The sequence below is a fragment of the Gorilla gorilla genome, chromosome 5 (assembly GCF_029281585.2).
Source record: "Gorilla gorilla gorilla isolate KB3781 chromosome 5, NHGRI_mGorGor1-v2.1_pri, whole genome shotgun sequence".
Taxonomy (NCBI): Eukaryota; Metazoa; Chordata; class Mammalia; order Primates; family Hominidae; genus Gorilla; species Gorilla gorilla.
In genome coordinates this window covers 83,211,324-83,223,845 of record NC_073229.2, presented here as the reverse complement: position 1 = coordinate 83,223,845, position 12,522 = coordinate 83,211,324, and the positions used below count along the sequence as shown (strand labels likewise).

At 35.5% G+C, this 12,522-nt stretch overlaps 1 protein-coding gene across 5 annotated transcripts in view; it reads left to right on the top strand.

The window, feature by feature from the left end:
* The window catches only part of KHDRBS2 (KH RNA binding domain containing, signal transduction associated 2), a 659,289-nt gene that overhangs the window by 298,713 nt on the left and 348,054 nt on the right, over positions 1-12,522 (top strand). For 4 of the 5 annotated variants that reach the window (XR_008681200.2, XR_008681201.1, XM_019028692.4 and 1 more), the window contains exon 4: positions 11,360-11,506. The exons of the other annotated variant lie outside the window; for it this stretch is intronic. Coding sequence is in view for 2 of the 4 variants with exons in the window: in XM_019028692.4 (XP_018884237.1) it covers positions 11,360-11,506 (147 nt within the window). In the remaining 2 variants the exon portion in view is untranslated. The remainder of the gene's footprint in view (positions 1-11,359; positions 11,507-12,522) is intronic. 5 annotated transcript variants of the gene reach the window in all.

Here is a 12,522-nt window from a genome sequence, read left to right as displayed (position 1 = left end):
GATTGCAAAGACAGAAAGAAATCTCACACTTTTTTATAGCCAAGCAGATACAACCCATTACATATGTGTTTTCAAGGAAAACAATAAGTAGGCCCAAGTAAGAGAATGTGACAGCATCATTTGTCAAACATAATTCATCCTAACCTTACCTGGCAATTGGGGTGAGCATCTGAATTCGCTAATAGGCTTTATCCAAAGGAAAAACAAACAAACTTCTTGTGTCTTTATGACAGGAAGTAGTTTTGCAACTTGGAACAAGACATCCACAAAGTTAGGCTCCTATCCTTTGACAGAAACTGGGAGACAGGGATGCTATCTCCAATGATGTTTACATTTTAAAGAGATGATTTCCTGAGCCCTTGGGAAAGATATTACTAGGTCATAAACCTGACAAAAGGCCTATTTAGTCTCCAAAAGGATTTATATACATTTCAAAGGGAGGAGAAAGCACTTGTAATTACAAGTTTTCTAACATAAATGCTCTGAGAAAAAGGAGAGTGGGGAAATCTATTTTCAACAGGGAGAATCTAGCCTCTGATTTTTAATTTGTGTTTGTCTGTACATGGTAAATCATGTCTTTTAACACCATACATTATGTGTCTGAATTTCATCTCCTCAACTTCTTTTAAAAATGTTTTTATTCAAGCGTTCATCTTTTTTCCAGCAATTCAATTGACATGTGTTCAAATGGCATGTGTTCAAATGTTCTTTCCGATTTTCCTCTTTATGACTGCTAGTATTGGTTGCTGTTTTTATTTGTTAGTGTAGATATGGTTGTTGAAATGCAGTAGTGTTAGAATCCTTCAAATAGTGGAAACCAAAGTGATTCTCACCCTTGTGGGCCTGTGATGCCCTGGTACCTTTGCTCTTCGGTTTTTCTGATTTTTCCCAATCTCAAAGGCGAAGGGTACTCAACCCGTTTCTTGGTTTCTTCTCAGCTTTTGAGGTCAGGGAGAACTAGTACACTTACATGCACTTCCTCTGCGAGTCCAGAGATCTCTGAGTGCCAGTTTCTTCCCAGCACCTACTCCCCATTTTCTATGTCTTGTCATTAGATTCCAACACTGTTTTCCAAGCACCTCTGTAGTCTTAGACCAGTTTCTTCTACTGAACCCTAAGGAAGCCCATTTGTATCCAGTTGGAATTGAGAAAGAAAAGATAAGAGAAGCTCATTGAGATAAGTGTAGTCCCATATTGCCCTGTTCCATGAAACAAGTATTTGTGAGTACACTAATTAATAGGCAACTGAAACGTAGGAAAACAAGTCTCTCATATGTTAATTCAGAGTGAAAACCTATCAACTTTTCTGTAGATTCCATTTGGTCAAGATTAATTGCCTTCTTTTCCTTGATTAAACAGCTGTTCTTACTATATCAAGACACTCTTTCACTGTTTGGACAACACCCTTTTATTATTTGAGGAATTAACCATCCTTGATATAGACTAGAGTATATGATTTAAGGTTCCTATTCTCTAGTAAACCCACAGACTACAAACTCAACATAAGTAAACTTGGGTTTGGCACTAATCACTTGTGTTTGGCACTAACCACATCTCTGTGTTCAGAATCCTGGGCTACTTTTTAAAATATCACCCTTGGTTCTTTTGATGCTTGTAGTACTTTCTGTGCCCTTCATGAATCTAGTGAGTATTGTATGGATGTGCGATTGTGAAAAGATTTCCCTTCTCATAGATGACCATTTGGAGTATGGATGGCCTGATCCTGGAAGAATTCTTGCCACATTTAATTCAAAGAGAGCAGACATTTGGAAGTGAAGTGACAAGAGTTTGAGGTGCTCTTTAGGATCTAGCTATTGCTTCTCTATCATGCACTTATATGCATCCATTTGTACAAAAACCCTTTGTGTGTGTAAATTTGGGGCAACTAATTTGTTCTGTCATGAAAGAATTTCCACATATGCCCATTTAAAAATGTCTTTAAATTGGGGATTCAGAACAATCCCATTCAGGCTAAGGTATAAATAATAAATATGTGTTTATTTGAATTTCTTGATGGTAAAAGCTGTGCAGACAATAGATTTATTTATTTTGAAGAAGATTTATGTTAAAAGAAAGTTCCCTGGGGCATCAAGAAGAAAAAGCCTGCAAAAAGCACTTTAGTAAATTATAACTCTGAGGTAAAATATGACAATAATAATTGCTGAAGCAAAAATAAAAGTATAAAACTTGGTTATACAGTATATCATGTGTTTTCAACTTTTTTATTATTTGGTTTATTCCTGTCATTGGAAGAGCTACTCCTGTGAAATTAATTGGGATTTTAGAAGTTTAACTCTTTTGGTTCATATATATTTTAGCATATTGTATTAAAACTAAGATACTTCCTATAATACTGTTTAGTAAGAGTAATATTGGATTTGGTCTTGTGTTACTACTGTTATAACTACCCACATTTTATAGGTGAGGAATTCGAAGGCTGAAATAGTGGAGTCACTTGCCCAAGTTTACACAGTGTTAAGTGGAAAAGCTGGAATTTTTAATTCTGGCCATCATGAAATAGAAACTGTACTGTTAATTGCCATGATATGTGGTCCATGTTATGTGATCCATGTAACATATTGTGGATAATAACCTTGCAGTTTATTTGAAAGGTACAAATTCAAGAAAGTACACATGATTCTGTGGACTAAATGTTTGTGTCCCTCAAAATTCATATGTTGAATCCTTGATCCCTGATGTGATGGTATTTGTAAGTGGGGCCTTTGGGGGTAATTAAGTTTAGATGAGATCATAAGGGTGGAGTCCCCCATGGTGGGATTAGTACCCTTGTAAGAAGAGGTGCCAGAGCCCTCTCTCTTCTGCCATGTGTGGGAGGATACAAAAATAAGGTGACCTTTCTGCAAGCCAGGAAAAGAGCTCTCACCAGGAACGGAATCTGCCGGCATGTTGATTTTGATTTCCCAGCCTTCAGAACTATGAAAAATAAATGTCTGTTGATTAAGCCACTCAGTTTATGGTATTTTGCAGTAGCAGCCTGACCAGACTAAGAAATATAGTGATGTTTATTTTTCCTTATCTTTCTAAAACACTTGAGCTTTTTGGTTTAGAATAATTTTCAAGTATATATTTCCTTAAAGTTATACATTTAAATTAACTTAACTAAACCAATATCAAACTGATACACTCTTCCTTATACCAAAGTAACATTTAATTTTATTTAAATTTAATTTGGAAACTTTTGTAATTATATTATTTCAAGTGAATTTAATGTACAGAATAAACATTCATTAACATAAAAGTGTGGCTTTGGCATAGGGCAGACCATTTTCAAACCCCTTACTAACTGAATAACCACAACCAAGTTACTTAGCTTCTCTGAGAGAAAAACTTTAACCTTATTTGAGTGTTTATAGTATGCCAGGCACTGTACTTGCAATTTATGTATGTTACCTCATTTCATCTTTTCATGAGAGGTCCGCAGTCTCCCTGTTTTACAGATTAAGAAGCTAAAGCTTAAAAATTAAACAACTTTCTTCAAACATCACAGATAATAAATATCAGAGCTATTAATTCAAATCTAGATTTATCTGACTCCAAAATTCATTTTTTTTTAAACCACTATACTCTAGTGCTTCCAAAATCCACCCAATGTTTCTATGGTTCTATAAACATTAAATTTACATATGTACATAAAATATGCAGGAAAGTCTTTATTGTAGATGCTTAAATAATAACATAAAAGCGGTCATTTATTTTTAATTTTGCTGGTCATGTATCATAGAAGACACTGTATTTGGATCGTAGTATTTTCTAATACTGAAGTTCTCAGTATCAGGATGCCCGTGAAGGGAAGTCACATGCTAAGTCATAAACTACTGAAGCTGTGAGAAACCTGAGACATCATCATGTCTAATGTTGCCTGTTGTTTTTGGTTTATTGGACTTGCAGAACATTATCGTCTCACCTGAAATTTTTACATATAACGAGGTCCAACTTGAGCTGATGTCATTGAATGCATAGGAGAGGATCATCATTTTGATCCAAGGTGGTCCCTGAAGTGTCTTCTGGAAACCCTGTGACTCCCTATAACAACATTTGAAAATTTCTTCTTGGGTTACCTCCTCTTCTTTTGCGTACGAAGTAACTGGGAGCCACAAGAGCAAACTACTTGCTGCAGTTTCCCACAGTTAGTAGTTCTAAGGCAGCTTTTAACTTCTGGTCAAGGCTCTTGCTGGACCCTGGGCTATATAAGAATCTCTACAGAAAAGGTTGATATTTGAAATATTGAAATTTGAGTTTTGAAATATTTGTTTTAATACACAGAGAGAAGTAAAATAAATAAATAAATAAAATATTTCGGTCTTTAAAATCATGGCAGTTGAGGCTAACCCATATTACTAAAAAGTTTCCAGTCTTTAGGACCTTTCTCTTTAGACTGTAAAGATTCATAAGGTTGATTTCAGGGCAAAAAAGAGTAAGCATTATATTTATACAGCTATTGATTCTCCTAAAGTTGAAATATCCTAATTAGAACCTATGCAACTGCCCATACCATTATCCAGTAAGGTAACAAGCCACAGGAGGGACTAGGTGGGAGAGGCTATTGTCAAAAAGGTTACTTATCCTGATTTTCTTATGAGCACCACAATAGTCTTTTGGATTACAACCTTCTATTGTTTGTTTATTTACATAGCCTGTGTTTGTGCTTATAATTGCAGAACAAATATGTAATGTGGTACATACTTTAATTGCGTAATTTATCTTAAAATGAATTATAACTGAATATGCATATTTAATGTTGGCAGAAACACTTCCTATTCTAACTTGGGTCCAGTTGGAGGCTTGCAAGTTAACAGACAATAGATTAACAGAGGAAAAGACAAAATTTACTTACACAGGCATGTGGCAGTTGCTCAGTACTGAGTAGTTCACTGAATAGCCAGAGATAAAGTTTATATACCAAACTTTAGGGAAGGGAAGTTTTCAGATTTTAATGAATGGATGGTTCTGATAAGCCTTGTTTACACAATATTTTGGAATGTCCTAGTGCCTAAGGCCAGAGCCTCCCTGACTGGAGACCACTCCAGAGTCAGGGGTTGTGGTAGCTGACTTTGGTAAATCTCTGTTTTAGTAAGATTATGGATTAAATAACGTATTTTTTTTCTGCTTCTTTAGCTCAACTGTTTTCACTTTAAAATAACATTTGTGTGAACCCTGGGGCTCCAAATGGGTCTCCACATTTTTCCCATCTGAAACTTCCCTAGAAATTTCACAAAAAAAGCTAGGTTGATTGCTCTGGGGAGAAATTTCAGGTTAAAAATTATAAAATATGATATCTGTAAAAGGGAAACAGAAACAGATTAATGATTGAAGCACAGGATAAATCCAGTTTTTAACTTTATAGTGTAGCCCACTGAGAAGAGTTCTTGATGTTGAGCTCTAAGTATCTTAAGTGAGAACAGAAGTGGTATGGCTGTAGTCATGGTTATTTTCTGGAGCACAGCATGGAAGGTGCAAGTGTTCTGGTGAAATTTTTGAGTCGCCCAAACTGTTTCAGCAATAAATCTTTTGGTGTTTATGTGAAGTCAGAAAGCTTTTGTTACAGGATTTTGGGAAAGTAGCAGTTTTAGTTCTCAGTGATTCCAAGTGAGGAGGGTGGTAGAAAAAGTGGAACTGTTAATTGATGACAAAATTAAGAAGATGGTAGGACCCAGTTTACAAAGAGATGCAAGTAGCTAAAAAACAATAAAGATTAGAATCTAATAACCCGTAAGAGTGGTTTATGGTTTTCCATTGAAACATAAACCTTGTCTTTACAGTACACCTCATTTTTAATCAATGATAATCAAAGGAAAATTATTCTTGTTTGCAAAACAAGTCCTGATTACATTTGATTTGGCTTGATTATAACCTAAGTGAAGCAATAATGATAACTGACCACATGGATCTTTTTAAGTTTCCTCTGCTGGAGTTTTTTATTAACATAAGCAATCTCAGATTGGACTTTTAAAAGCCTTCTCAATGCTATGAAACCAAGCCAAGAACCAACCACCCGACTTCACCTGCAGTACCTATAAATTTTGGTGAATTCCTCTCTTCTCGAGGTCCCCAGACTATCCCAAGTATCCTAAGCCCACCCAGAAGTGACCTTTGTTACTTATCTTAAAGGCTAGAAACCCTGTAATCTAGGTATCAGGCCAGTTTTCCCAAGAGGCCTTTGTAAGCAGTGGCTCCATAAAGTCAGTCTTAGTTACGGCCATGTGTGGTAGCTCAGGCTTATAATCCCAGCACTCTGGGAGGCCAAAGTTAGGGGATCACTTGAGCCCAGGAGTCTGAGACCAGCCTGGGCAACATAGTGAGACTTAGTCACTATAAAAAAAAAAAAAAAAAAAAAAAAAAAAAAAAAAAAAAGGAAAAAAAAAGGGAAAAAAACTTTATTTACTCAAAATTGCCTGACCACATCTGTTTTGATGCACATAATTCTCAAATATGACATTCCAGTCCAAACTATGGTTATATAATGAGTTTCCAATTTTTTTTTTTGAGAACAGATTCCCATTCCTATTGGACTTATGCAACTGAATTGCCATGAAAATAAGAATACTCAATAAGAGTTTCCCAATTCTGAAGGAATTACACAAAGAGAAAAAGATAAATATTTCATTTCTGTTTATAAAAGTATCATCAATTCAAATGGTATGAAGTATAAATAGCTTGAGAAAAGAGAAAAGAGTTCCTTAAATTCAGAAAACAGGACATTAAAGAACCAGTACTGTTTCAAACAAAGGCCATAACAAATTATAATCACCCTTTCTTAGTCTACTGAGGCCAATATAATTACTTCTTGTGCTACTTAACTTTATGAGGGGTCTTATGAACTCCTCAGTGTCTCCACTATAGTTCTGAAAATCCTTAATCAGTCTTGTGGTATGTTCTTTTTTTTTTTTTTGAGACAGAGTTTGGCTCGTCGCCCAGGCTGGAGTGCAGTGGCACCATCTCGGCTCACTGCAAGCTCCACCTTCTGGGTTCATGCCATTCTCTCGCCTCAGCCTCCGGCGTAGCTGGGATTACAGGCATGCGCCACCACGCCCGGCTAATTTTTGTATTTTTAGTAGAGACGGGGTTTCACTGTGTTAGCCAGGATGGTCTTGATCTCCTGACCTCGTGATCCGCCCGCCTTGGCCTCCCAAAGTGCTGGGATTACAGGCGTGAGCCACCGCGCCCGGGCCCCTTTTCTTCAAAGTATTTAAATAATGACATCAGAAGGTTGCATCCCAGAGTACCTGTTATAGTCATTTCCGTGGGTCTCAGAGGGAATCCCTTTTTGTAAAGACAAAGCATGCTATCCAGTAGCTGCTTCCAAGAGCTTTCAGGAAAGCATCAGAGTAAGATATATATATATATATTTGCAGTGACTTTATTTCTTCATCACATTACCTAGGGTAAATTACATGATTCACAAGAATTTGACACTGTTGTCATCAGCCACATCTGAGTGGAGCATTTGCTTCTTAGTTTGGTATTAATAGTAACTACCTATGAATGACAAAAAGCTTAAAATGGCTATGTTAAATATCTGATGTGAATTCATTATAACACAGTTGACAAAGGATTTTGGTGGTTTCTGTGGAATACAATATTTAATTTATGAAATTTAAATCATAGAATTATGACTGACTACATTATACCAGGACATATCAGGGAGATCAAGGTTATTGACCAATTCCTAGGAACTTCCTAAAATTTCTGAAACAATAAAATCTACCCATAGAAATATAAGGAAATTTAAGTATCTCTTCTTGTTTGACAATGCTTCCCATACATTTTAACATATCAAATGAACCTAATTAGTTTAACATCTCTCTTTTTACAAAGTGAGAGAACATGAATCCTTAGAGATTTTCCAGGGCTCTCTGAAAAATCTAAGTTGGTTTGGGGTCAAGCAGACTTCATTTAGAATTTGATTTTTGCAAATTGTCAAAAATATCAAAAGATTGAACACTGCATTAAATAGGATCACAGGTCACGGTGAAACAATACTTTAGTTATCCACTTACTTAAGTGACAATACAAGATTTCAAAAGTAAATATACGAGGTAACATATTTGCAGAGAGGAAAACAGCAACAACAAACAAACAAATTAAAAAAAAAATCTCAGGTTTTTTTTTAAGTGAGAGGACTTGGTTCTCATAAATAATTAAAGATGTGATAAATGTTAACATAAAGCATAGGAAATTATTCTGATAAGACACAGAATGTTTTCTAGGCAGATTACTTAACAGGTAAAGAAAAGGTTTTATAATTTCTTATTAAGGGCAGACCAGTAATCCAAGAAAACTGTTGTTTTAACAGAGAAAAACCAAACTCTAGTTTTGAATCAGTAATCTTTTGATATATATTTTGTCATTTGAAAGACCACCAGGATGGCTAAATAGTAGAAAGGAGAGCTTTATTGGCATTAACTTGCAAATTGAGAAGAGAAACTCTCCAGTGTGGATCTAAGGTGCTCTTTATTTAAAGGGAATGACAGGTTAGGTCTTATGCCTCACAGGGCCTGTATTATACATATTCAGCATATTTTGGGGGAAAAGCTATCCATATTTATGAGAGGGCATGCCCAGTGGGTAAACATGTGTATAACATACATCCCATGTTCACTCTGAGGTGAGGTTTTAGCATTGAAATGACATGGAATTCAGCTCTTTATGTCAAAAGGTGAACTGTAGTACACAAAGACAGTTTGTGTGCAGTCCCTATAAGCTGGCTGAAACTGGCTTAAGTTCTGCAATAGCTAATCAGAAAAGAATATTTGTAAGGTCAGTCCTCTGTCCTGCAGAGTTGTGGTGGTTTGGGTTGTAAATCAGCCTGAGAGCTCTATTGTTAAGAAGTTTAGCTAAGGTGTAGTTTTCCTTATAGTGGTAGGAATTTGGAAATTTGCCATGCCATCTGGGTCCTGAACACTGGACTCCTAAGTAACTTTTGTTTCCTTAGCCTTAGGCCCATCTTGTTTGATAAATGGGCATCAATTTTGATCCCTCAGATCACAAGTCTATTAAAACAAACTTTTATAAAGAAACCCATTCAAATGTAGCCAGCTTTGACCAGGCAACATAAGACTTATTTTCTATAAAACTTCTACAATTTTTCATATCAATGCAATATAAGAGTTATTTCCCACTAACATTCTAAACTTTCAGGAGTTATTTCTGGGGGTGGTGGTGATGGTGTGATGCCTCACAGGAGGATCTAGAAGGGCAAAATACCAGCACCTGGAGTAGAACAAAGGAGGAATATGTGTTCCACATTAGATTATGAACAATTTATGATATATTCTTCATAAAAATACAAAAAGCAGGTATCTACTATTCTTAACTTGACAACTTTGAACACTTTCCTGCACAATAATCTTCCTACAAAGAGCAGTATGGGTTTATAAAATTATTGGATACACTGCTTATGGAAGATGTGATTCCGAAGGGTCATCCCAAGTAGCAAATGATGATCACCACTGTATCTTCCAAGGAGAGTAGGGTCAATTAACTGCTGTTTTCTTTATTTTATTGAGCTCCATAATGAGCTAGTCATGTCACTCTAGGAAATGTCACTCAATGACCATATTATTTTCCTTAATAGAGTTGAAAATTATTTCAGTTCCCTAGGAAATTCTAGGTGTAAGGAGAGGGTAACACAAAAATAACTGAATGGGAATCAACATAGGAAGTAATAGAAAGGGACAGTGTCAAGAAATCTCTGATTTAATTATTTCAGCATGTATGCCCGAACCAGCTGGCCCCAGAATGAACAAGCAGCTTGCACCTTAGCAGGACCCAAAGACAAAAGAAATCTTTACTATACCTCATGAGTGTATTTTCATTCAGTCTAGTGTTGCCTCTCCTCCCCAAACTGATAATTGGGCACTAAGAAAAGCTCTCAAGTTGAAAAGTCCTAGGTAGAGTTTGAAAGTATCCTTAGAGAAGTGAAGAGTGGATTTCCAGGCTGCAAGGTGCTATTATCAGAAGGATTTGAGTAGGTGAAGGGTATATATACAGGAACACGGGGATGCCTTCCCATCTCTTTCATGGATCCTTCATCTTTTAAAACAATGAGCATTTCTAATCAAGTAAACACTCACATTAACATGGGTTATACAGTTAACTCACATGACATCAACAGCAAATTTGTTCTTTTTTAAATCCAGGTAAGGTCTATTCATGTCATGTCTCTAATCTCTACATAAAACCAAGAATTACATGTTTAGTTTTATTTTTTGAAATTTAGTGAAGTAACTGCCGGTTGTTTCTGTGAGGGACAAGAAAGATAAGACATAATTAATGTTATTTCTGTTAACTTTTCCACCACATTTTACATCTTGAAATTCTAAAAAATGCAAATCTGCTTGCAAAATGAACTGGGTCTGGATCCGAATTGGCTGAAGCTATTTAAGTATTCTAACCACAGTTTCATAATCTGAAACATGTGAATATGTACAAAATGATTTTGATTAGAGATGATATGTATAAAATACTTAGTATACATTAACAAAATATATGGATCACATATTGATTTGCTGTACACCTGCACTGAATTAACCAGGTTTCAATAATGGCTTGGGCACAATACTAGGAAAAGTCTCTTCCAATAGAAATGTATTAGGTTGGTGCAAAAGCAATTATGGTTTTTGCCATTAAAAATAATGCCATTAAAAGCAATTAATGGCAATTGCTTTTGCACCAACCTAGTATTATTGGTTAACCAGAAGTTACGTAGCCCATGCAGAATCAATGCCAGCAAAATGTTACACAACCACCCTTTAATATTCCCCTGTTGACAAAATAAATAAATAAAGGCAGCAAGCGATAGAAAAGCTGTGGGTATGAGGCTTGCTGATAATCTGGGCTGGTGAGAACATAGACTTGGAAATAAGCCTTGACTTGTATAGTTACCCTACTTTTTATCACAATCAAGTAACCTTCCTAACTTCTCAAAAAGTGGCTAGAAAGTTCTAGTTTTCTTAAAGAACACAGTGATAATCTTCCACTTACTATCTGCAAAATGCTAAACATCAAGCACAAAACAATTCTTCCCTTCCAGAATGTAGTCATGTAGACTACAGTGTTAATGGCAATTCTGTGACTTATTTTCAGGGGTTTAGCATTTTCATTTAGCTGATTAAAATCTGTTGTAGATGATAATTATGCCAGTTTTTAAAATCATTCGAACACTCAAAAATGATTTTAAAATATTTAAATGGCTTGTAGCAGATTTTTATTTCTCAAAGGGTTTCTTTCTACTTATGGAAAATTTGCTTAAATTATACCCCTTTGTCATATTCTCAGTAAATGTTAAATCAATGTAAAATGAGTGGATTTGTATTTTTAAAAATAACCTTTTTCACAGGAAGAAGAACTAAGGAAGAGTGGGGAAGCCAAATATGCCCACTTGAGTGATGAGCTTCATGTACTAATTGAAGTGTTTGCTCCACCTGGGGAAGCTTATTCACGTATGAGTCATGCATTGGAAGAGATTAAAAAATTCCTGGTTCCTGTAAGTGTCTTTCATTTTTTACAAAGATGTTTCTTATCAGCTTCTATTTTAAAATGCACCTTTGATCTTCACTGACTTTTTAAAAGGAAACTCATATTGCAAACCAATGATCTATCCACAGGTCGATACAAAGCTAAAATAAAATAGGATACAAAAACCACTTAACACAGGACCTGGCATGTTGCCATATAGTGATGGTTTCACAGCAATGTTTGTCATGCTGGTGTCATGCCATGCATCGGTTCATAGTCATGAAGAAAAAGACATGTTTATAAACAGAAATATATAATTGAAGTTGTATACTTTTTTATTGCATCTTAATCACTTGAAAGTTTATCATTTTCAATTTACAATTAATAGGGAAATTATTTCCTGGTATAGTGGAAAGGGAAAGAGATCAGATATGTAATAATTTGAAATAAGACAATGATATCATTTAAACATATCCAATGTATTTTCATGTGATGGCATGCCAGGTGTTGCCTCATAATAAAACATAATATAAAATAATCAATATTAGTAAAGCCAGACATCTGTTGACTTTAAACAAAAATTGGAAAAATAAACTCACTCTACCATGTGAGGGCAACAGAGAATGTTTATTTAGTAGGGCAACAAATTCAGGGTGGCATACTGAGTAGAATTCTCTACCGATTTTCTAAGAAATAGAGGCAGGTTAAATGAATGAAGCTTTCCTAAAGATTGACAATTTAGCGTTCTAGGAAGAAGTCATTCAAATAGAAATCTTGGCATCAGGCTTGGAGCTGGGAATAAGATAATTAGAAGAGAATGCTGAGTACAGTTTTCTGGAGTGTCTGGCAGAGTCTTCAACAGAGAAAGCACACAGCTAAGATAGATCTGCACAATGAAGAAACTGCACATTTCTAAATAAGCAATAAACTAAGAGGAAATGGTGGGTAAGGTTCATTGATTGGCAGTGATTTTAAGAATGGGAAAAGAAAAAACCAGAGAATTTCAAGAATTTAAAAGCATCAAGATCTAGTCACATAATCTAT